We start from the raw sequence: 26,223 nt of genomic DNA, 5'->3' as shown, positions 1-26,223 counted from the left end.
CCATCTAAAATATTTTTTTAATGTTTATTTGTTTATTTTTGAGAGAGAGAGGGATACAGAGAGGGAGACAGAAAATCCCAAGCAGGCTCTATACTATCAGCACAGAGCTTGACGCAGGGATGGATTTCACGAACCATGAGATGATGACCTGAGCCGAAATCAAGAGCTGGCCGCCTAACTGACTGAGCCACCCAGGTGCCCCTAAAATATGTTTTAAATGCCTACAAAATCAATAAGAAAAAATATAAACAACCCAACTTAAAAAAATATACAGAAGGCTTACAAAACTTCAGGAATGAGGATATCTAAATGGCCAATAAACATATGAAAAGGTATTCAACATCATTATTCATCAGAAAAATGCAAATTAAAACACAATTTAATACCATTACACACCCACAAGAATGGCTAAAATTAAAAAAAACAACTGATAATAACAAGCGTTGGTAAAATGTGAAACAACTAGAACTCTCCAATATTGCTAGAGAGATGGTAAACTGGTCCGACCACTTTGGAAACTATTTGTCAGTATGTATCAAAGCTAAGTATACACCTAACCTATGACCCAGAAATGCTAGCCCTAGATCTATATCCAAGAGAAATAAATGTTTATGTCCACCAAAAAGACATGCATATGAATGTTCATAATATAGACAAATACTGGAAATAATCAAATGTCCATTAAGAGTAGAATGAGCAAATTGTGGTATATTTACACCTTTTAATATTAAAATAAAATAAACTACTAATAAATGTAACAATATGAGTGGATCTCAAAAAGTATGTTGAGCAAAAGAAGCCAGATACCAAAAAATCATGTACTATATGATTCCACTTATATGGAAATCAAGAATAGGAAAACTGAACTATGATGATAGAAGTATGAATAATGTTTAAATGGGGCAAAGTGCTGATACCAATTTTAAATGAGAGCAAGGGAATCTTCAGGGTGATGCAAATGTTCCATATCTCGATCAGGAAGGTGTGTATATAGGTAAAAATTAATCAAGCTATATAACATAAGATGTGCACTTCACTGCATAACTTATTCCTTATTTTTTATTCTTCTTTTTATTCCTTAATTTAAAAAAATCTATTGAACACTCAAACATTTTCAAATATCTAAAATCACAAACCTTAGCGATGCAATTATAATACTATCTTCCCGCTTTTGAAAAAAGTGATTTTCAAGGGTTTCTCATGATTCTTCTACAGAATACAGATTATATCTATACCAACCATCCACTAAAAAGGGCAGCATATATCTTAAAAATTCTCATGGTGAGGAAATGTATTTAAATGTTATGTGTCAAGTATATATAAAGATATTTTCAGTGATAGCTAATACTCCAACCAAACGTCTCTGAGAATTGAGATTTCAAGATTTGTTTTAATTTTGGTGCTTGATATATATATATATATATATATATATATATATATATATATATATATATATATATATATTACAGATGGTTTAAGTGTTATTAGTCTTTGGAAAACAAAACAAACAAAATCTCTTGATCCACATTTCTCTCCAGCAACATGCCCACTTATTTCTCTGCCTCACCTCCTAGCTAATTTCTGGGGAAAATAGTCTGTATTAATGTTTCTACTTCCTCTGTTCCCTCCATCCCCACCACTCCACAAAAACCACTTTTGTTAAGGTCACTTAGCAAGTTTTATGTTACCAAAACCAACTCACACTTTTTGTCCTCACTTTACTTGATTTTTCTGCAACATTGAACATAGCTGACCACCTACTCCTTCATGAAACACTCCCAACTCTTGAATTCCATTACACCATGCTCTGCTGGTTTTCCTCCTGTCTTGCTAGCTGCTCTTTCTCTTTTGCTGGCTCTTCCTCCTCTATCTGACCACTTAAGTTAGATGTTTCTCAAGGCTCAATCCTGGGCCCCCTTCATACAATACATTCTCTCTTTAGGTGATCCCATCCATTCTAATGGCATTAAATATCATCTATGTGCTGAAGATGACCAAATCTCTATCTCTAACCAAAAAAGAGTTTACCAACTCTGTCCCTCACCATTAATCTCCATATTAGCACTCTTTTTATTTCCTTCACAGCACTTAGTATTTTAATTATTTCATTTGTTATTTACTTGTTGGGGGCCTGTCTTCCTTACCTGACTCTAAATTCAGTGTCAGCAAAAGCATTGCCTGTCTTGTTTACTACTGTAATGCCAATATTTTGCATATGTGGCACATAATAGGCATTCAATAAATATTTTTTAAATGAAGAATGAATGAAGATTTCTGATTTTTGGATTAGGTTGTTTCACAAATGTATGACAATATAAGTAAAAAAAAAATAAATGCTCTAAAGCTTTCATTGTTCAACTATCTTTTAAAATCAGCATTTAGGGGTGCCTGGGTGGCTCAGTCAGTTGAGCATCTGACTTCGGCCCAGGTCATGATCTCGCGGTCTGTGAGTTTGAGCCCCACATCAGGCTCACTGCTGTCAGCACACAGCCTGCTTCAGATTCTCTCTCTTCCTCTCTCTGCCCCTCCTCCACTTGCTCTCTCTCTCTCTCTCAAAAATAAACAGTAAAAAATGTTTTTAAAAAATAAAATCAGCAATTAAATAAAATATATATTCCAAATACATATATAAAGATGATCCACTACTAATCAAACATGTGCTATGAGAGTGGTGATAAGCTACACTGACACTTTTCAAACTGTGGGCAAGGCTGATAAGATTTCAAATTTTTTTTTTTAACGTTTATTTATTTTTGAGACAGAGAGAGACAGAGCATGAATGGGGGAGGGTCAGAGAGAGGGAGACACAGAATCCGAAACAGGCTCCAGGCTCTGAGCTGTCAGCACAGAGCCCGACGCGGGGCTCGAACCCACGGACCGTGAGATCATGACCTGAGCCGAAGTTGGCCGCTTAACCGACTGAGCCACCCAGGCGCCCCAAGGCCGATAAGATTTCAATATGCACAAGAATTCCCTAGGAACCTTGTTAAAATGCAGATTTTAATTCAGCAAGTCTGGCCTAAGATTCTGCATTTGTAACAACTGCCAGATGTTGCTGATGCTGGTCCACAGATTATATTTAGATTGGCAAGGGTCTAAAGGATACCTGTAAATGATTTATGAACTAAAATAAACATTTGCTAGACCTCAACTTTGTGTCTAGTACTATACAAGATGATTTTCATAAACATTATCTTATTTAGGCTGTGGCTGTTCTCTTGTAGTACAGTAAACTTAGAAAGATTCTCAACCTAATCTATCAAGGCCAAGTGTCTTCCTTTTATTTTTATTTTTTATTTTTTATTTTTTGCATCTCACAGTTACATCTATTCATGCCACAAAGGAAACAACATGTCTACAAGTGTACAGCGATGTTTCACGTTTCTATCCAACAGAGCACAGAACTAACTTACTGAGATTTATAGACAGACTGACGTTCCAGCTGATGTGTATTCCAAGTAAAACTGGTTAATGATGACCACAAGCAAGTGCAGGACTCAAAGTTTTCAAAGCTTTATTTCTTTTATAATCATTCCCGATTTTATAAACAATGAAGCCCATCAACTCCATTCCTACCCAAATCTCCTGGTACACTTGGGTATAGTAGGGCTTCATGGGGACCCAAACATTTTTTAAAAGGCTTTGAAGCATCTTGGTGAAAGACCCCCCAGCTCAGACCACTCTGATGCACACAGTCAATGACTCAGAAAGAAGTGTCCCCCTTTTAGAAAAAATATTTTGTAATACCTCTTTTATCATCATGAATTAAATATAACCTATCCACACATGTGAGTTTTTTTAATAAAGCCCCAACTGTCATATAAAGATAAAAAAATAACAAAATAATTTGTCTTTCAATATGTAAATATCCCAGCACAATCATTCTAGAAAACATAATATTATTGTAGTCAGATATATTTGTAGAGTCACCATGAATGTAAGGGCTAAAAATGCAGAAGGATACAGGTTGCATCAATAATGGCAAAAGAGTCTTGGCTCTCAACATAACAAAGAATCATCTTCTCTTCATTTATATAGTAGTTGCATTGCTAGACAACTTAGGCTGTATTAAAACCATCCAAAAATACTTCATGTTTATACATAAAATGGAGTTAGGTTCTGGCAGTCATTAGACATAAAATGTTACTAAGTTTCAGAAAAAGGGATAAATTCCAACCTGGAATGAAGAATGGCTTCCTAAAAGGAATGGCATTTGTGATGGAACATAATGGATGAATGAGGATTTCAATGGGATTGTGGTGCTATTAACAGTGTTGAGAAATCAGGAGAAGTTGGTTTGGATTGGAGAGACAGACAATGAGTTAATTTTTGGACTTGTTGGGTTTGAACAACATTAGAAAAATGGGAAGTTAGGAAAAGTAATGCATGTTCAGGGAATACTAAGCAGTCCAGAATAACATTAGAGGACAGACGTTATCTCTGACAAGGCATATTGAAGCTACATTGTGGATTATCTTAAATGTCTTACTAAGAAATCCTTAAAATGGTTTTTTCAGTAGGGGAGTGACTTGATATTTTAGGAAGATCATTCTGGCAGCAATCCTCAAAATGGATGGATTGAAGGAGGTAAGTCTATATACAGGATTACCAGCAGAAAAAAACATGTTAACAGTCTGAATGGATAGTTTTCAAAATGTGTTCTATGGAACTCCAGGGTTCCAGAGGGCTGCCACAGGTGCTCATCTGTGTCAGGAGAAGGAAAGGGCCAGCAGCTAGGTAGGCCTAGCAGTAGTCTCTTGCCTTCTCCCTCCTCTTAACTGGAACATCACACTTGCATCTGTCCCACATAAGATTTTTGGACACAAGGGCATTCTGTTGATAAAAACAATTTTTTTCCTGTTTTTGTGTCTTATCCAAATTCTTATTTAACTGTGAGCATGACCATGGAATATCTCAAGGAGCCATCATATAATCATCAGTGTCATTGCATAGAATACTAGCTACAAGATCTAAGAGCCATTACATTAATTCTTAATATCAACTTTTTAAAATCATTATGTGTCCCATTATACAGAGTATGTCTCCATCCCTAAATTAGATTACCTGTAAAAATTCTCCAGGTTTTCTTAGGTTTGGGGCAAACAGGACTATATTAGGTCATTGATGTCTGCAATGGAAAACTGTGGAGTCCTTTAAGAATCTCCAAATTTCTTTTACTGAGATGTGCATTGAGGCTGTTGGCTAGGATAACACATAAACTATATACTTGTGTACTCTGGTCTCTCAGTCCTACTAATTTAAATTTGAGGTAGATGGCACAAGAACAGACACTCAGATCAATGGAACAGAATAGAGAACCCAGAAATGGACCCACAAATGTATGGCCAACCAATCTTTGACAAAGCAGGAAAGAATACCCAATGGAATAAAGACAGTCTCTTCAGCAACTGGTGCTGGAAAAACTGGACAGTGACATGCAGAAAAATGAACCTGGACCACTTTCTTACACCATACACAAAAATAAACTCAAAATGGATGAAAGACCTAAATGTAAGACAGGAAGCCATCAAAATCCTCTTGGAAAAAGCAGGCATAAACCTCTTTGACCTTGGCTGCAGCAACTTCTTACTCTGGAAGCAAGAGTAAGAAGGGAGGCAAGGGAAACAAAAGCAAAAATGAACTACTGGGACCTCATCAAAATAAAAAGCTTCTGCACAGCAAAGGAAATAATCAGCAAAGCTAAAAGGCAACCTACAGAACGGGAGAAGATATTTGCAAACGACATATCAGATAAAGGGTTAGTATCCAAAATCTATAAAGAACTTATCAAACTCAACACCCAAAAAATAAATAATCCAGTGAAGAAATGGGCAAAAGACATGAATAGACACTTCTCCAAGGAAGACATCCAGATGGCCAACTGACACATGAAAAATGCTCAACATCACTCATCATCAGGGAAATACAAATCGAAACCACCATGAGATACCACCGCACACCTATCAGAATGGCTAACACTAACAACTCAGGCAACAACAGATGTTGGTGAGGATGCGGAGAAAGAGGATCTCTTTCGCACTGCTGGTGGGAATGCAAACTGGTGCAGCCACTCTGGAAAACAGTATGGAGTTTCCTCAAAAAATTTAAAATAGAACTACCCTACGACCCAGCAATTGCACTACTAGGTATTTATCCAAGGGATACAGATGTGCTGTTTCGAAGGGGCACGTGCACCCCAATGTTTACAGCATCACTATCAACAATAGCTGAAGTATGGAAAGAGCCCAAATGTCCATCAACTGGTGAATGGTTAAAGAAGATTTGGTTTATATATACAATGGGGTATTACTCAGGATGAAAAAGAATGAAATCTTGCCATTTGCAACTATGTGGATGGAACTGGAGGGTATTATGCTAAGTGAAATTAGTCAGTCAGAGAAAGACAAATATCCTATGACTTCACTCATATGAGGACTTTAAGATGCAAAACAGATGAACATAAGGGAAGCAAAAATAATATAAAAACAGGGAGGGGACAAAACATAAGAGACTCTTAAATATGGAGAACACACAGAGTGTTACTGGAGGGGTTGTGGGAGGGGGGATGGGCTAAATGGGTAAGGGGCATTAAGGAATCTACTCCTGAAATCATTGTTGCACTATATGCTAACTAACTTGGATGTAAATTAAAAAAATAAATTAAATTTTAAAAAACCAAGTAGGATATATAAATAACTTCTTCAAATCAGTAAGAAAAAAGAAAACCCAATTAAAAAATGTGCAAAAAAAGGTGAGATAGGACTTTTATATACATTATCCTATTTAAACCTTTACAAAAGCCCTAACATTTACAAATTTCCACATATTATTGTATTCCTTCAGGATCACTCACAAAGAGTCAAAACAACAGGTTATATTCACAAATGCCAAGCGTCTATCTTATACTGAATTATTGTTTATCAAACAAGCTCACAATCTTATTTCTACAATGCATGAAAAATGTTAAAATAATGATTCATCCTAAATCGTTCACCCACTGAATTTTGTTTTTATGGTAGTAAGCAGAAGTGTGTTGGTTAGGATGGTCCATAAAGTCTTTTGTCCTGCTGAAATAATTCTCAAACCAAGACAGGTAGCAAATCGGTGGTTTACACCAGTTACGAATAACTTCTCTCATTTGGTCCCCTTGAATCCACTGGCACACAACTACTTTAGACAAATATCTCATGCAGCCCAATGGGCCAACTATTTCTCAAGGTTTGAATGGTACAACATAACATCCACAGTACCAAAATGAAGTTAGGAAGCTTAGCCTTAACAAAGGAAGTTGTAGAACCAAGGGAAAAGGAGTTTAATTTCTAACAATCACAACTTACAGAACTTGCTGAATCTTAGACAATACTGGCTTCCAGAGACTACTTAGTTAAAAAGCATCTATTTCTATCCCAGGAGTTTTTAAAATTGTTTTTGAAGAGAGACTTCATTTTTCAAATGAAATCTTACAGAGATTGCCATACATAAAATACATAGAGGAGTATCTTAGTATACAGTATAGTAAGTTCAAATATGTAATAATTACCAAAAGGTCAAACAATGAGAACAATATGCCTTTTAATAAAAACTAAAAATCTATAGATATGGATGAAACTTACAGCTTTATATCAACATCAACACATACATTATTCTATATTTTGTCTTGTCAATATGAAAAAAATGAAGATGCATATATATAAAAACTGTTACCACTTGCAAGAGTTTCACCTTATTATTTCAGGAGAGTTTGTTTGTTTGTTTGCCTAGTAGGCTTCACACGCAGCACAGAGCCCAGCACAGGGCTTGAATTTATGACCTTGAGATCAAGACTAGAGCTGAGATCAAGAGTCAGATGATTAAGTGACTGAGCCACCCAGGCACCTGTATTTCAGAATAGTTTTTAAACTATCTTTGTTTCAAAGTTGAATCACTCAAAATATTTAACAATTCTTCACATTCTTTAACTCTGAACATAAAAATAAGACAAGAAGTACCCCCAACACTTACAATAAGTATTTTAAAAATTTATAATATATAATCATGATGTGTTTTTTTGTTATTGAGCAGTTGGTTACTACACTGTAACAAAAGCATGTCCCAACCACCTTAGCCTGAGCCTTTATAGGTACTTAATTAAACACAGGGAATAGAAGAGTTAATGATGTTCTTAATTCAATAATTTTACATGAGCAAATATGCATAGGAAAAAAACCAAGAGGGCAGAACCGTAATCTTACTCATCACATTTATAAAATGCTAATATTTCAAAGAGTTTCAAAGAGTTGATTTAAAAAAGTTTCACTTTGAGGTCAGAGTATAAATTTATACATTGATAATCTTCAACACATTAAAATTTGGTAAATGATAACTCATAAAAGTCAAATGAAATTTAAATCAAGTTAGCCTCTGATGCACATACATGGTACTGTCTATACTGCATGCAAGCATAAAATCAACTATTAATGAGTATTAGCAAGTCCTTTCCTAATTACAGAGATAAAGATAGATGATAGCAAAAATGATTAGTTGTTAAATATTATAAAAATTAGTTACTTAGTTTTCAGACTGGAGCTATTATTATATATTAACTATGATGTAATTCCACATCTATAAAAAATTTTTGTAGGTTTGTGAGCATGATCTTTTTTCATACCCACAGCCTACATGACTACTATTACAGGAAACTCTTCTGATGTGCCAAATATTCTGATAAGTTAATAGTCTCCCAAATAGATATCACTTTGCAAGTGAACTGATATGCTGTGTTAGAGAACTCAAATTAAGTAAAGTATATTATTGTCAACTTTAAGAATCAAAACATTTGCTGTGAAAAATGGTTTATTGTGGAAAGTGCAGTGCTTCATCGACATAAAGAATGCTGCAAAAATTTTAAACAAATCCATAAGTTAGAGGGCACTATATTATTTTTCCCAGAGTAGAGTCAATATTGGATTAGAAAAAGATGGTACTATTCATATTGTTAGATTTAGCCAACATTCCAGACTCTTCTACCAAACCTTTTACAGTACCTCTGACAAATTAACCAGCATAATTATCTAGTTTCAATGTCATTATTTTCTTTACTCTCTTTGCCCTAAAAGCTGAACAAATAAATAATCAAATGACGAAACACACAGGCAACTCATTCATTAATTTGTTCAATAAATATGACTGTTGTTGTACTATGTGCTGAGGAATGGGCTGATGATAAAAAATATGCCTATGCTTTGGAACCTGACAGTCTAGGAAGGGCTACAGGTATGTTAACAACCAAAATAAGCAAGAAATCTAGTTAAGTAATCTTTTAGATAATTAGGAGTTATAACTAAAAAATGTAGCTTTGTATTGTTTCATCAGTGATGCTACTGAAATGTTTTCAATTTCTCTTATTTTAAAAAGTTTCCTTTATAAACCCACAAATAATCTGAGGTACCAAAAACTTCATCTCTAAGAACATACATTAACAAATACAATTTGTAATATGCTGCCAATTCTATTGATACAAAAAGTCAGGAGGTAAGTGTTCCATTAATACATTTTATTCTGTTTCATATCTTTTATTAAACACTTACTTTTTATGCCTCTTAGATGAAACACATATCTAATATAACATGGTATCGACTCCACATTATTTTGATTTACTCTACAACACTTTGGACTCTAAGAACTTTAATTTTGGATGCAGAAAGCAGATTTCAATTACGACCGAAAAAATTATTCATAATCACTGGGGATTAAAGTATGTTGATAGGCTATATAGTAATAATAACTGTTATACATAGATTACATTTCAAATAATCTACATATAATAGAAATATAATTGTTTCATTATTTCATTTTTTTTAGTGATTCAAAAGGCCTTAGAGTCATCCTTATGCTTTTTAATTATTATAAATTTACCAGCTAATGAAGAGTTATATTTTTAAAAAGCTAGATAGCAGAATGCACTCTATGTCCTTGTGATGTTTAGAATCTCTTTTCACAATAATTAATGAACCCTTAGCATGAAAACATCATTTATTAAGCACCTACTACAGGCAAGTTTCTGTATTAATCACTCAGTTCTTCTCATACATGGTCTACATTGAATGACTGATAAAAGATCTATGACTAACATTTTAGTACTAAATAAGTGAGTATATACAGTTAATATATTGACAAGTTTATAATAATGTATTAAAAAGGTATTACTGGAAAGTTGTATGCTAATTTTACAGTGTCATTTCTATCTTACTGAGAAAGCAAATTTCTGTTCATATTTGATCCATATTTTAATAGACTTACATGTAATCCTGAAATCTGCTGATGTATAGCTAATAGATAAGATTTTGCCTTAAGGCTAGTTTAGCCAAAAAAAAAAATAATAACATTTTTGTTTTCTCTGTTTTTTCTATTATACCATTTAATTAAATACTTTAAAATTTTTCTGAGTTCTATCAAAGAATTGCTAGCACCAATCTCCTACTCATAGAAATTAATTAAATAAAAGGTGTCATATAAACATAATGAAAATTACTTTTCAGCACTATTTTCTTAATTGAATGCAACAAACTGTGAGGGTCTTTTATGAACAGAAACTATTTCTGACACCGAGCACACAAAAATAAAACATACTCTCTGCCCTCTAAGAGCTTAAAGACCAGTGGGGTTAGAAACATTTAAAGCAATAAATACAACTGGCAGAAGTGTGTACAGAAAGGAAAGGATCTTGGCCTAGGTGAAGGGAGGTGAGGGACCAGTAGGGAGACCACCAGAAGGCATCAGAGAAGGTCATCAGAAGGAGGGCACCTGCAGAGCGAAGGATGAGTAAGCATAACCAGGTAGAAAATGGGCTGAAAATCTTACTGAAGACATGGAAGTGTGAAATAGCATATTGGATCATAGGAAGTACACACTGGAATTTTCTAAAATTATATTCTGTCAGGATCCTGTGACCTTTCTGTCATTTTTGTTCCTTTGAACTTTACCATTTCATCCTTCATATGCTCATAATGGAGGGCTAGTAAACTCCACCATTTGGAGGCTATATCTCTGTAAAACTCAACCATCCAAAGCATAGAAAGGGACCTAGAAGTGAAAAATGGCTTCCACAAAAGCCATGTGATAAGAAGCAGAAGCTGACATCAAGGAAACAAAATTTGTTCAATAACCCTGGAATATTTAGTGTAGGGGCATTCAGCTCTGCACAGTTCAAATCCCCCATAAGAATATACTATAGAACATTACCTGATGGTCAGAATAGTGACTCAAGGTTACCAAGATAAAGTGATCTCTCATGTACTTTGTTTATAAGACAGGGAGGAGGCTGTGTAATAAATGCACTTAGAAAGATCTCTACCCAATATCATTTAAATAGAAAGGTTTTATATTAAATGAGAAACATGCCAATACCTATGAAATCCATTTTTGTGAACCACCTCATTTCTCAACCATAACAAAAAGAAGAAGATACTGTTATTATAACACAAATTACAAAACTTAGCAACATCAAGAGTCTTTGGATAGAAAATACTTAGGATCAAAGATTGTGAGAAAAGAAAAAAGTTACAGCTTTTGATTTATTATATGCATTAACTTTTCATTTTTACATGACAAAATTTCAATTTCAAAGCTTATTTCATCTGAAATCATAATAGAAAGTCTCAATAAACATCTATTGATGAATGAATTTTAAAAAGATTTTATATGTTGAAGGAATGACTAAACAGCTTCACATTTTGCAATAAACTATAGCATGTAAATTTTACCACCAAATTAGGCAGAAAATAAAGGTATTCCATAAAGTATTCTACTTTCTTATACTACCAAGAAATGAGAGGTATACATTCCAGGTCAAATTTCTTTATATTGAGACCAAAATGTCAAGATAATATAAAAATATTTTAAATATCAAACACATGGACCAGATTAGTCAATCTCGGGTGGCAGTAAAGAACTAGATATTTTACTGCATCAAATACTCTGTCCTCAAGGACCTGATGTGAGCACAGCCAAATTCATATCATTAACCTTTTCTTTTCTTTCAAGTTTTTGCATTAAGCATACTATATACCATCCATCTCTACGGACCTATGAATTTAATCTAGACATATAAACTCACAGTTGATCACTGCCTATATTCCAGATTCCATCTCTTTCCATTTATAGTTTGTGCATTCTAAACCAAATTCTATACAAGTTTTCATTCCTTTCTTTTTCAGAGAGCCTTTATTCAGGCTTATCTAAAAGTCTTTGTTAAGGGCATTACTATCCCAAATTATGCTATTTATTTAATAATTTCTTTATTTCACATTAAATAAATGAATCCAAGAGTATTAACATTTACAGGGAAACACTCTAGTTTCCATGGATTTACACTATTCTGCATGTTAGTCTGGAGAAGTGAAATGATTAGGAATAAGAAAAAATAGTGTTGAATATTAATTTATGACTTCACAAAATAAATTCAGCAATTCATTTATAATAATTAAAGCATGAGAATTTTTAAAATTATTTTTTCATAGTGTACAGTGACCTAATTTTTTTTCCTTTTCTTGGTCAACAAAGCCTTTACATGTCAACAATTATACTTCATAGACCATTTTTAAAATATTCACAGTGTCAATTTTAAGAGTTATTTTTTTAAACCCTAATAATTTAAAATTTTAAAAGCATAGTTTTTCATAAAACACTTGAAGCATTATTCATAATGGCTATTTAAAAGTTGTCATATCCATACTAAACACATACTGTTTATTGACTTATTGTTTGACATTCTACTTAAAGAAAAAAAAATTTTTATATGGGCCACAGCAGTTAGAAAAATTGTAAGCATACTCAGGTACAAACTGAAGATTCAGGACCACAATATTGCACTTAATTATATTTTGAAGGAAAAAAAAAAGTTCTGCCACATGTATCTTGTGTCTCAAAGTAGTTAATTAAATTTAAATAACTTTATATACTCTAGATCTAGAGTTGCCAAAGATCAATTCATTAATATGAAAAAAACATGTTATTCATAATATTTATCAAATTAACATTTTAATTAGGTGTCAGTATCTCATTTATTAAGAGAATGAATCCATTTCTCACAAATTCTAGTTTTCCAAATATCAGCACCTTCCCCAACTTGAAATGCATTCCCCAACTTGAAAATCTTCCATTTTCAGAGTGTAACAAACCCTTGTTGAAAAGTTTACAACAATGGTGTGAAATTTTAGTTATCCCAAGTAAGTATATACTGAAAATTTTTGAGAAGTGAGGATAGTTTCACGACTCTCAAAATTAATTCAAATGAAACTTTTTAATTGAGCCTGGTTTTTGCTTTGGATAAAGGACCATTAGAAGATCGAGTTCCAAGGGAACCACAAGTGCCAACCAGTTTAAAATTTACCTTCCCCATATGACAGCATTTACTCTTAGAAGAAGAAAAACTGTTAAGTTTAATTCTAAATAAGTCACTCAGGTTAGCCTGAATCCAATGGACACTGAGGCCATGGAAGAAAAAAAACATCCAAAAGAATCAATTATTCCAACCCAGGTTTGCTGCCATTTCAGGGACGCCCCATAAGTACTCTTCCTCTGCAGACTTCGAGTTGAGCCCTCATGTCTGACAACCCTTAAGACATAAAATTGCGGAGAAATTATCACTTCCCAAAGTTAGGTGGGGGTTGGGGGGGGCAAAATGAGAGATGTATAAGAACTACACGCTTTGCCCTCTGAAATGCCTCATATTTACTTTTGACAAAAGAAATAAATAGAAGCAAAACCGAGATTCGGAAGGTACTCTCTCTGCTGCGTGCACCGGTCGAGCTTTTCAAAGACCCTTAGAAAAGAAGCGGGCTGGAGGCTCACCTTCCATCTCGCTGCCGGGCTGGGTTGGGCTGGAGCTGCCGCTCTGGCTACCCGGCCGCTCCACGTGCTCCTGCCGTCGCCGGGACGCAGCGCGCAGCTGGCGGGAGATTCCCGGCGCGGGGAGTCCCCGGGATCGCGCCGCCGCGTCGGCGCAGATTGAAAGGGGCAGGAGCGGGCGACCCGCCGGTGCACAGGGTTACAGCGGCGCTGGCTGGCGGCGGCTTTAAAGCACGTTCACCGCGGAGCGCCCGAGGTTCCTCACCTCCAGCCCCTTTTTGAATGTCAAACCCGAGAACCCAGATGGGATGGAAATGGCCCATCAGTAAATTGTCCCAAAGTGTCTAAGAAGGATAATGGATGGGAGCATAATATATGGGGGAAGAGGGGCTCTGGATTGTTTCTTACAAGTTTAAGTTCAAAGAGGTTTGTCTTAAGTGTAACAAGATCTGGAACTTTTGGTCTAGATTGGGGGATGATAGCCATGAATACTATCAAAGAGAACACACTTCATTTGAAGTATTATGTTTTTCTTCTTCAGTTTTGCTTTTCACGTGATAATTCTTCGTCCAAGTTTTCAGAAAACTCTAAGTTCAAAAGGATTTGGGCACTTTTATCAACTCAACTTTTTCATTTCGCGAAGCAAAAATTCTCTCACTTTTATTTTCCTGTCTGAGAACTGTTGCCACCACTCACAAAATACTATGCACTCTATTTACGTGTGTTTATTTTCTATTACTCTGACTTCTTCAAAGGAGGATCTAAGACAGCTTACCAAAAAATACACACACACACACACACACACACACACACACACACACGCTGTATCAGAAAAGTAAATAGAGCTAAGGGGGGGGTGATAAGATAGTAAAATTAACTCAAAGATGTTACTGCACAAAAGTGTACCAGTCAACATCTTTCCCCAACATCCCTCCCTCTTTATAGAGGTAAAGCACAAATTTGACTATAGGAAAAGGAAAGAGGAAGTGACCACATAACAATATTTCAAAAGCAGAACTTTTCTTCACATTGAAGTCTAAGGGACATTGTTTTGGTGAATCCTTATAAAGATATCCATTGTTTTGAATTGGACATGTGAATGATTCTCAAAAAGGCCACTTCCACCCTTGCTAGAAAATTACATTGTTAGTGTATATTTCAGACTTAAGGTTGGGAGTTTGCGCATCAGCAGACCATATCAAAAGAAACCCACACTTACAAGTTAAAATATACATGTTGTAATTTTATGAATTTTAGTTTATTTTAAATATGCCTTGGTATAGGAGGCATACACACACATACATATAGGCATGTGTATCTATATACATACACATACATGTGTGGTGGGCAATTTTTCTTTAATGAGTAAATAAGTTGCATTGGCTTTGTTTTAATATCATGACACCAGTGTGGTATCTCTGTAGCTTGTAGGGGTTGGAGTTCTACAGGATAGTGTCAATTTTGGAGAAATACTCTAAACACAAGTCTAATTATAGTATTGAAAGGGGAAATTTGTTGTTTGTTAGTTTCTAAAAGCAAAAATAGCACATCAAAAGTAGCAGAAGAGGAACTGTAAATTTTCACAGGGATGGTTTAAGGATGAATAGTTGTTTGGTTATTAAAAGGATGTAAAAACTTTTATTACACTTAGCAGTGGAACATGTTACTACTCTGTAAATTATTAGTTCAAAATGGAGTATTTCAGACTCAGAGAATGGTACTTAAGGGAATAGATAAAAAGTAGATGCATGAAATAATTTACCTAGCTACTCCATCCTCAAGGAGGTGGATCATAAATCCCCAATCTTTAAGTGTGGGCTGCACATAGTGACTTCCTTCCAAAGTGCACAGTATGAAAGAGAGGAAAAAGAGTAACTTTCGAGTAGAGAAACCTGACAAACACTACCTTAGCCAGATGAGCAAGATAACATCAAGAGTGATAAAGCATGTTGGCAGTATGTATCCTTAATATGATGTGATGGGAATGGCACTTTACCTCTATTGTCTTCCACCCCAGTATCTATAACCTTAGTATAATAATGAGAAACATCAGACAAATTCCAATAGAGAGGCATTCTGCAAAGTACCTAACCAGTGAAGGTCAGGTCAATGTCATCAAAATTGTCATTAACTGTCAAAGTTATCAAAAATAAGAAATGTCTGAAAAACTGTCACAGCCAAGAAGAACCTAAGGAGACACGATGACTTAATGTACTATGGGATTCTGGAGCAGAAAAAAAGGGCATGAGGTAAAAATGAAGGAAACTAAATAAAGTACATGCTTTATTTAATAGTAATGCATCAGCACTGGTTCATTAACTTGTATGAAATGTACTGTACTAATGTAAGATGGCAATAGGAGGGAAAACTAGGTGGGAGCATGTGAGAACTCTGTACTATACTCCCCATTTTCCCATAAATCTAAAACTGTTTTAAAATTAAAAGTTTATTTTAGAAGAATGGACACGTACTTGCAGCAAACAACCACGACTCGTTTAGTTTAGTCTCTCCTCACAGTAGTCAAAGTTTATCACACAGGATTTATAAGGATCAATTTACTTATGATAACTGGGAAGCTACCAAAGGTACTTTGACTAACACTGGAAAGTCAAACTACTAGGGAATTAAAGATAATGCCTAAATCTGTCTCCACTATCACCACCTTAAGAAAGGAACAGTTGAGACTAAACCATGAATCTAGACACAGTAACTGACATGGGTAGATCTGACTCACTGAGTCACATTTCATGGCTTCAGCTATGTAGGTATAATTAACAGTGACTCAAAATGAAATCACTGACAAAGGTTGCTCCTGGACCATCTGAGATAGTCCAAGTACTGACTTGGCTCAAAGGAAATAAAACTGAAAACTCTTGATCTCACCCCAAATAATCATTCTGCACCCTGTCTGAACCTTGGTCTCTTTACCCACCAGCTTACTCAAAACCACCACCCAGGGTGTCCCACCGCTAAGAAATAGACAACAAACAGGCCACCAAACTGGTAGCCAAGAAGGAACCATGAATGACGGGGCACGGTCTCTTTCAGAGCTCTGTGATCTCGACTCATTTGTCATCGATCCCCACAGGGAAAGCAGAGCTGGGGATCTTGCCCTTTCAAATGGGTCCGTTTTCAAAAGATTACTTCACAACCCTAGATAAATTTGCATGGGGGTCTCCCCACACCCTCTGATACTGGGATGTGGAAAATAAAGGTTAAATGTTCCTCTCGAGTGGGAAGGGCTGGAGATGCCTTGTTGGCTCACGAGTGGTTCCTCAGGTTCTTCGTTTGGGGGGTAGGAAATGCAGTTAGGTAAAAATCGGGTGGAAGAGTTTGGAAAAGATTGTGCACACAACTTCAGGCAGAATTCATGAGAACCAAGGCACAGGAAATTTCCACAAGCTCTTTGTGTCCTGTGGGGAGGAAATTTCTCCGACGCTTTTCCCTCTCTCCGGTCCTAATGTAATTGCATCTCTCACTCGCCTTACCCCATCGTCCCACTGGGAGCCCGCAGTGTTCCTCTCGTAGATCTCTTCAGCCTCCAGAAAGGTTAAGTAACCGAAACGTGCAGCCTTGACTTCTTTAACTTTACTCCTTCCTTCTCCCAGGAGCCATTCACAGAATTAAGTCGCGGAGAGCGCGGGAAAATGACACCACCAGTCGCCAGGCGTGTGGCGCGAGGCACTCGCACGAGGGCGGCCGAGTGTGTGCGAGAGGGCGGGGCGCTCGCCTCCGGCGCTCGGGCCCAGCGCGCGCCGGCCCCGCCTCCGCGCGCGAGCTCCCGGAGCGCGCACGCGCGCTCTCCTGGGCGTCCGCTCCGCGGTAGCGACGGACGGGTAGGGGAGCTGATCCCGGCGGTTTGCTCCGCTCTGTGGAGGAGAGATGGGGAGGCGTTGGGCTGGGGCTGAGGTAGGAAAGAGCCCGCCCCTCGACGCCTCCCTCGACGCTAGCCCCTGAGCCGTGATGCGAGCGTGGGTCCTACTCTCTGCGGTGCTCTGGTACCTCACTGGAGGTGGGGCTCCTCCCGCTCGGTCCTCCCTCCACAGCCTTGTCCCTCTTCCCAGTCCTGTCCCCTCCGCTTCTCCCCGCCCTAACCCCACTCTGAGCCCCGGCTCCTCTTCTACCGAAAAAGTTAGTGGTTTCTTTCTTCCGCAGCTGGAGGTCGGCGTTCTTCGGAACGCACAAGCAAAGGTTTCATTTATGGCAAGCCCGGACACCCAGGTACTAAGGACTCTTCACCCGCAGAGTCTGTCAGAAGAGCGGGGGGAGCAGTGGACCTGCTTAAGGTTCTTCCAGCAGAGGGAAAGGGAGAGAAAGTTCATTGACCATCCACCTGGTGCTTGGCACTCTCGTCCTTTCATCCTTACAGAGACCCTGCTACACCTTAGTGTATCACCTGGCCTAAAGTCGCACAGCTCGTCAGGAGCTAGGATTCAATCCAGATCTTTCTCTGATGCCACTTTCTTCCAGGCATCTCTACTGCTTTGCAACATGCAAGGCCCACTCAGAGTGATTTCCAGGGCTGCAAGTCCTCTGTTTGGAGTTCCTACACATCCTTTAAGGCTCAGCTCAAATGTTGTTTATCACTATGATAACACTTCCCCACACTCCCCAAGGAAAAATTGGTCCCACAGGCTAACTTGAGATAACTTTGGGATAACTTTGGGCATTTGTCATGTTTGGAAGCTCTCCATGTTTGGAGTCCCTCCCCTTTTCAACACCTGCCAAACCGTGGGACGGTACCTTCTTTGTATGTTCAGGGGCTGGCATTCAGTAGACTTTTTTTTTAATTTTAAAGGTGTTTTTTTTTTTTTTTTAATTTATTTATTTTGAGAGAGAGTGAGTGCCAGCAGGGGAGGGGAGTGCAAGCATGGGAGGGAGAGAATCCCAAGCAGGCTCTACCTGTGGGGAGCCAGACCCAGACAGAGCTGGATCCCAGGACTCTGGGATCATGACCTAGGCGGAAACCAAGTAAGCATCTGACGCTCAGCCCACTGAGCCACCCAAGGGCCCCCCTTTTCTGATCTTTAAATTGATTCCACTAACCCTTCAAAAAATTGATTCAAGTGAGTTCTGAATCTGTACATTAAAATGAACTAAATGCATCATGTACATTTTTATAAACAAAACTATAATATCACAGAAAAAAAATATTTACTATCAATCTAGAGTTTTAAAAACTTGTAAGAAGCAAGAAGGAATTTATATTCGTATTCTAAATGTCATAATGATAGGCTATTTTTTCAAATAGGGAAATCCAAAAAGAATTAGTGTGTCCTTGAGACAAAATGGTAGGACGTGTATTTCTTAATTTTGCTAATAATATGGCTATATGTTATTTTATTTTGTCACAGTGAAATTATATGTAAAATTACATCATCATAGCCCAGTCCTTGTCTGTATGGATTTTAGACGTGCTAAAAAAGAAACAGTGGACCCCACCTACATATGGATTGGGCCTAATGAAAAGCCATTAACAGGTAATTTGTTTGATATCAGTATCTTCTTTTAAAATGATATGGACTTTTTTAAAAAGAAAAGCACTGTCACTTATTGGAATGAACAAATTGAAATTTAATTTTTTTAGTGTTTATTTATTTTTATTATTATTTTTAATGTTTATTTATTTCTGAGACAGAGACAGAGCATGAGTGGGGGAGGGGCAAAGAGAGAGGGAGACACAGAATCCGAAGCAGTCTCCAGGCTCTGAGCTGTCAGCACAGAGCCCAACTCGTGACTCAAACTCACAAACCGTGAGATAATGACCTGAGCTGAAGTCGGTCGCTCAACCGACTGAGCCACCCAGGCGCCCCTAGTGTTTATTTATTTTTGAGAGCCAAAATCAAGTCAGTGGCCCAACCGACTGAGCCACCTAGGTGCCCTGAAATTTATTTATTTTTTAAATTATTTTTTTTAACTTTTATCTATTTATTTCAAGAAGACAGAGACAGCGTGAGCAGGGGAGGAGGAGAGAGAGAGGGAGAGAAAGAGAATCCCAAGCAGCCTCTGCACTGTTAGTGCAGAGCCTGATGCAAGGCTCGAACTCACAAAACCGTGAGGCCAACCTGAGCCAAAACCGAAAGCTGGATGCCTGGGCCATGCAGGCACTCCTGAAATTTAATTTTAACTGGGGTTTCACTTGCTCCATACTTAGACAAATCATGTTATGTATCTTGCTCTGTGCCTTATTTTCTCTGTATGTAAAAACCAGCATGCAAACCTTTTGTACCTTACTTCTCAGAGCGGTATTAGTTCAAAAGTTTTTATAAAACCTAAAAGTTATCTTTGTAGTATCTGTATTGGAGACGAATATCCAATATATACTTTTTCATGATGTTAGAAGAGTTTTGGAGAATATTAGCATTAATTTCTGTTTTACATGAGGAAATTGTGTAGTACTACAGAGCAGTATAATTTCATTTACTAAGTTACCAGCATAAACCAATTGAAATTAGAGGCCAAGAACCAAGTTAAAGAAAACCATAATATATTTCAAAAGTGTGCTTACCTCATGTGGCTTTCCACAAGAGTATAACAGAATTAAGATTTCTTTTAATTCTTGAAGTTAAATGTTTAAATAGTCCATTAATTTTTAAATTTTTGTATTTATTTGTAACCCCAAGTTTACTAAATAGTGTCTGAATTGTTATATGTTAAACAACCAAATAATTTACTATTTCTGTTTAGGAAATAATCAAATAAATATAACTAAAACAGGAAAGCTGATGGTGAAAGATTTTCTGGAGGCTTTGTCTGGACTTTACACATGTACTCTTTCTTATAAGACTGTCAAAGCAGAAACCCAAGAAGAAACAATAGTAAAGCAGAGATATGACTTTATGATCTTTGGTAAGACTATGGGCACATTTTAACTTATACATTTAGTTTGGATAAGAATTAAGTGTATGGTCTCTTCATTTAGTGAGAATGACCACACAAAGTCTTAAATTGACATCTAGATAGTATGTCCTTAACAATCCTCTTTCAGCCTCCCACTTCCCACCCTCTAGGTATGCAAGTATAATCTACCATATCACAATTTTGCCAAGTAATTTAAAAACTGATGTTAATTCTATAAAAGCAAATTGATGATCCTTTTCACTGGACTGTGCTGAGAGCAGTGACACTTTCTGCATTTTAAGCTATTCCACCATTTTATTTTTTTATACTGTTAACATATCTATCTATCCAGCCATTTCTTCTCTTGTACTGATTAGATAACACATCAGATGAAAACAACCTTTTTTCATTAAAGTTATTAGTTTTATATATATTTTTTAGAACAAACTGATAAAACGTTTTTATTAGATAAATTTCTATGCTGATTTGCAAGATTAATGGGATTTCATATTACATGTTATTTGCAAGTTCTTTGGTAGAAGAAATTAATGGTAAGCACAATTGTTTTTATTCTCATAATTTTTTAAAGCCTATCGGGAACCTGATTACTCATATCAGATGGCTGTACGTTTTACCACAAAGTCTTGTGAAGGAAGATATAATGACCTGCTTTTTAGAGTGCTGAAGAAAATCTTGGATAATTTAATCTCTGATTTGTCATGCCATGTCATAGAACCATCATATAAATGCCATTTTGTTAAAATTCCAAAACACGGCCTCATACATGAGCTATTTATAGCCTTTCAAGGTAAAAAAATTTTTTAACATTTCTTTAATGTGAGATATCTTACAAATAGTAGGCCCTAAATGTTTGTTATGCACTAAAGTATATTGTTGGTCCTAGCCTGGTTATGGTTTTAAAAATCAATGTTTTAATTATTTACCTTAAACGACAATATATTTTTGCTTACCTCTTTTTAAATTTTTTTAAATAGGCTCCATGCCCAGCATGGGGCTTGAACTCACAACCCCAAGATCAAGAGTTGCATGCTCTACTGACTGAGCCAGCCAGGCACCCCTGAGCAGCCAGGCTGCTTATCTTTTAGAAGTCAATATCACTTTATAAATATGGCCTTTAACTATGCAGCTAATATTTAATTTATAAATTCTTATAAAATTTTAAATTGTATTTTTGAGAAGAACTTAATAAAAGAGAAGAACCAAACCAAATTTATTTCCATTCATTTTATTTTTATTTTTATTTTTTTTTTTAATTTTTTTTTCAACGTTTTTTATTTATTTTTGGGACAGAGAGAGACAGAGCATGAACGGGGGAGGGGCAGAGAGAGAGGGAGACACAGAATCGGAAACAGGCTCCAGGCTCCGAGCCATCAGCCCAGAGCCTGACGCGGGGCTCGAATTCACGGACTGCGAGATCGTGACCTGGCTGAAGTCGGACGCTTAACCGACTGCGCCACCCAGGCGCCCCTATTTCCATTCATTTTAAACCCTTGTAGTTACTTTGATTAGCCCCCAGATGGAGTGAAATAATAATGTATAAATTATTCAACTTGTGTATTTTACTTTATCACTAAGATTAGGTAAACACATGTACACATGCATACTAAATTCAGCACTGGAGGCTTTGTTGGAATGTTTGGAACTTTTTAGAATTCTTTTGTGAAGGTATTTTATTTCTCTCCAGTTAATCCTTTTGCACCAGGGTGGAAAGGTGCATGCAATGATTCTGCTGACTGTGAAGATATCACTAATCATAATATCCTCCAGGTAAGAATTTCAATGTAGGGGGAAAGTATTTGAATAGTTAACAAAGCTGTGTAAAAATTGTTGTGAATACTTTATTTTATTAATTTAAAAGTTTCTTCAAAAATCTATTCCTCCATGTTGTGAATATTTATCAATAATAGACATTCTAAGCAGGTAGATTTAAATTATTCTTTTTAAAAATATAAAGTATTATTGATTTTTGGCTTTAGTTTTTTAAAAGTTTTTTAATGTTTATTTATTATTTTTGAGAGAGAGAAAGAGAACACAAGGGCAGGGACAGAGAGAGAGGGAGACACAGAATAGGAAGCAGACTTCAGGCTCTAAGCTGTCAGCACAGAGCCCAAAGCAGGGCTTGAACTCACAAAGGGTGAGATCATGACCTGAGCGGAAGTCGGACACTTGACTGGCTGAGCCACCAAGGCGCTTCCCCCCCCTCCACCACCCCCCCCCAACCACTGGTTTCAGTTTTTAAAGCAGAGATTGTGAGAGTCTGGGCCATCTCAAGATGTTTTGTTTTGGAATAATACATCTAGAATAATATGTAGCTCTCCAGGTTAATATTATGTATTTCTTCTATGATAGAAGAATGGACCCCTGGTTTTTGTTTCCCAAATGGCAACTAAGTAGCATCTTGAAGAACAACCCCACAATCATGTAATCCTAGGTTAAACCAGTAGTTCTTCCAAAATTGTATCTATGCTGGTCATTATAGTTGCTTTCCCTCTGCCATTCTCAGAAGCTAAGGACATAGTCTAAAAAAATCCCTTTACTCTCCTGATTTAGTTCCTTGAGCCCTTAATATTGTGCATGGCTTATGGAAAGCACTCATTTAATATTAATTATTATTAAATTCTGTGCTCAAAAAATAAAATGTACATTATTAGTTTTAATGCTGATTAGAGAACAGTTTTGGTTTCCATTTTGCTTGGCTCTTTGGAATAAGAAATAATGAACTCTCAGTTGTCTACACATGGAATAGACATGCTGCAAATAATTTAAACCTCAATTTAATTTTTCTTAACCATTGCACATATGAATTGACAATAATTGATAAGGTCAAGGCTAGACTAATTTTCGTATTTACACACAACTTTTTAGGAATTCATCTGTTGCATAAAGCATGACATGTTTGTACTATGTTTCATTGCCTCTGATACAGGAGGATAAATTTGGTTCACAGTTTAGTAATTGTACTTCTCTCTGGTATTTTAAAATCTTAGGCAAGAGATCGGATAGAAGAATTTTTCCGGAGCCAAGCATATATTTACTACCACGACTTTAATAAAACTATACCAGCTATGCATTTTGTGGACCACAGTTTTCAAGTAGTACGTATGGATAGCTGTCGTCCAGGCTTTGGAAAAAATGAAGGTCTACACAGTAATTGTGCTAGCTGTTGCGGTAATTATAAAATATAAATATCTAAATATTTAGATTATATAGTCAGAAGAATAGATGAATAATTCCCTTAGGATAATTGAATATAGTGATTCTTTCACAAAAAGTTATATTTAAAGGGAAGTAAAATTCAAAGCCCAGATTTCTAAATATAATTATCTTCATGTATATTAATTTTTCCTAATTCATTCTTTTCTATTATGATACATCTCTATAGTATTCTGAGTTAAGCTGCTAGGCTATGAAGGAAAATGACAGAATGGTCCTACCTAGAAAACAGCATTAGAAATAGGAACTTGTAAATGGGGCACTGCAAAAGATACTATAAAATGCTGATTTTTTTATTTTTAAAAAAAAATTTTTTTTTCAACTTTTTTTTTTTTTTATTTATTTTTGGGACAGAGAGAGACAGAGCATGAACGGGGGAGGGGCAGAGAGAGAGGGAGACACAGAATCGGAAACAGGCTCCAGGCTCCGAGCCATCAGCCCAGAGCCTGATGCGGGGCTCGAACTCACGGACCGCGAGATCGTGACCTGGCTGAAGTCGGACGCTTAACCGACTGCGCCACCCAGGCGCCCCTATGAAATGCTGATTTTAAAGGAAAAAATAGGATTCTGACTTTCTTCTACCTTTCCTCAAATTACAATGTTTCAAACTCATAATCTTTCACAACTTAATTGGCTGAACATTACTCAGTATAACATGGGTATAGAAACAGTGTGATATTGAGGGCAGATTTATATTACTAGTATAAAATACCTCTAACTGAAATTATAATAATCTACTCCATGTTTTTTTCCTCTACAGTGGCTTGTAGTCCTGGGACTTTTAGTCCTGATGTTGATGTTACTTGTCAAAACTGCGTTTCTGTCCGTATTTATGGAGCTAAATCTTGCACATAAACTTCAAACAAAAAATCGTAATATGAAGACTAGAGGTGAAAGTATTGTTACTTGCTTGTGGAGGTGGGGAACATAAGATAATTTGTTCACATCCCAGAGCATCATAGATCCATTAAGTAAGATCAGTAAGACCAGAGCATTGGAAAACATACATTTTAGGAACTTTAAAAAGATAGTTGACATGGCATTTGCAAGAAGGAATTTAATATCTCCAGTGTACAAAGGAAAGTGTTTTAGTGGATGATTTTCAATGAAATATGTTTTGCTGTTTACAAACTGAATTTGTTGCTCTGTACTTAAGGCTATATTAAGATCAAAAAGAGTAGCAAAGTATAATATAATAAAAAACTTTATATCTCCCATATATTAATTTGTTTGAAATCACTCTGATATGATATAAAGGCCTATATTTTACCGTTGTAATTAGAACCAAAAAAGTTATTTATTTTGGTCCCTTTGCTTTTAGTTTTTAAAATAATTAAGACTGGGGCGCCTGGGTGGCGCAGTCGGTTAAGCGTCCGACTTCAGCCAGGTCACGATCTCGCGGGCCGTGAGTTCGAGCCCCGCGTCAGGCTCTGGGCTGATGGCTCGGAGCCTGGAGCCTGTTTCCGATTCTGTGTCTCCCTCTCTCTCTCCCCCTCCCCCGTTCATGCTCTGTCTCTCTCTGTCCCAAAAATAAATAAAAAACGTTGAAAAAAAATTTAAAATAATTAAGACTTTTTAAAAATACAGTTTTAGATTTATAGAATAACTGAGATATTAGAGTTCCACATACCCACTCCAGCTCATGCCATCACCCTTTCCGGTTTCCTCTATTATTAACCTCCTGCGTTAGTGTGATACATTTGTAACATTAATGAACTAATGTTGATACATTATTATTAACTATAGTTCATAGTTTACATTAAGGTTCATTCTTTGTATTATACAGTTCTGTGGGGTTTGATGAATGCATAATGCCTTGTGTTTACCATTATAGTTTCATACAGAATAGTTTTCACCACCCTAAAAATCCTGTGTGCTTTACCTATTCATCTCTCCCTCTTGCTCCACAACCCTTGACACCACTGATTTTTTTATTATCTCTATAATTTTGCCTTTGCCCAAATGTCATGTACTTGGAATTATATAGTGTTCAGACTTTTCAGGCTTGCTTCTTTCACTTAGTAATATGCATTTAAGATTCCTCCATGTCTCTTTGTGACTTGATAGATCATTTTTTATTGCTGAGTAATATCCCATTGTATGAATTTATAAAGGACATCTTGGTTGCTTCTAGTTTTGGGTGATTATGAATAAAGCTGCTGTAAACATTTGTGTGCATGTTTTGTGTGGACATAAGTTTTCAACTCAATTGCATAAATACCTAGAAGTGTGATTGCTGTGTTGTATGGTAAGAATATGTTTAGTTTTGTAAGAAACTGACAAATAATCTCCCAAATTGGTTTACCATTTTTGTGTTCTCAC

General features: G+C 36.4%; 3 protein-coding genes across 5 annotated transcripts in view; 1 reads left to right on the top strand and 2 right to left on the bottom strand.

Annotated features, from left to right (window-relative positions):
- The window catches only part of IKZF3 (IKAROS family zinc finger 3), a 95,259-nt gene extending 81,242 nt beyond the window's left edge, over window positions 1–14,017 (bottom strand). Inside the window, exon 1 of one of the 2 annotated variants that reach the window (XM_058703199.1) lies at window positions 13,831–14,017. In XM_058703199.1, coding sequence (XP_058559182.1) covers window positions 13,831–13,837 — 7 coding nt within the window. In that variant the 5' untranslated portion in view covers window positions 13,838–14,017. The remainder of the gene's footprint in view (window positions 1–13,830) is intronic. The other variant, XM_058703198.1, reaches the window with a different exon arrangement.
- LOC131497161 (ATP synthase subunit ATP5MJ, mitochondrial-like) lies at window positions 2,685–9,501 on the bottom strand. The gene has a single exon (XM_058703212.1). The coding sequence runs from the start codon at window positions 3,649–3,651 to the stop codon at window positions 3,469–3,471; it is 183 nt and encodes a 60-aa protein (XP_058559195.1). The 5' UTR covers window positions 3,652–9,501; the 3' UTR covers window positions 2,685–3,468.
- Window positions 14,018–17,620: 3,603 nt separating the features above from the next.
- ZPBP2 (zona pellucida binding protein 2) lies at window positions 17,621–25,120 on the top strand. Of its 2 annotated transcripts, none has more exons than XM_058703207.1 (8): window positions 17,621–17,825; window positions 17,983–18,048; window positions 19,182–19,307; window positions 20,515–20,676; window positions 21,257–21,475; window positions 22,373–22,455; window positions 23,676–23,856; window positions 24,662–25,120. In XM_058703207.1, exons 3-8 carry the CDS (start codon window positions 19,229–19,231, stop codon window positions 24,754–24,756), a joined length of 819 nt encoding a protein of 272 aa, XP_058559190.1. In that variant the 5' UTR covers window positions 17,621–17,825; window positions 17,983–18,048; window positions 19,182–19,228; the 3' UTR covers window positions 24,757–25,120. The 2 variants fall into 2 exon arrangements, with proteins under 2 accessions (XP_058559190.1, XP_058559189.1); XM_058703206.1 differs by having other exon boundaries at window positions 17,621–17,839.
- Window positions 25,121–26,223: the final 1,103 nt, after the last annotated feature.

This window comes from Neofelis nebulosa, chromosome 16, assembly GCF_028018385.1.
Source record: "Neofelis nebulosa isolate mNeoNeb1 chromosome 16, mNeoNeb1.pri, whole genome shotgun sequence".
NCBI classification, from domain to species: domain Eukaryota; kingdom Metazoa; phylum Chordata; class Mammalia; order Carnivora; family Felidae; genus Neofelis; species Neofelis nebulosa.
This window is presented reverse-complemented; position numbering and strand designations above follow the sequence as displayed.

Coding starts and splice junctions, on each gene's coding strand:
- ZPBP2 (XM_058703206.1), top strand. CDS start 17,791: ATGCGAGCGTGGGTCCTACTCTCTGCGGTGCTCTGGTACCTCACTGGA. Junction 18,049..19,181: donor TGGCAAGCCCGGACACCCAG/GTACTAAGGACT, acceptor ATTTTGTCACAG/TGAAATTATATGTAAAATTA. Junction 23,857..24,661: donor TAATTGTGCTAGCTGTTGCG/GTAATTATAAAA, acceptor TTTCCTCTACAG/TGGCTTGTAGTCCTGGGACT.
- LOC131497161 (XM_058703212.1), bottom strand. CDS start 3,651: ATGCTTCAAAGCCTTTTAAAAAATGTTTGGGTCCCCATGAAGCCCTAC.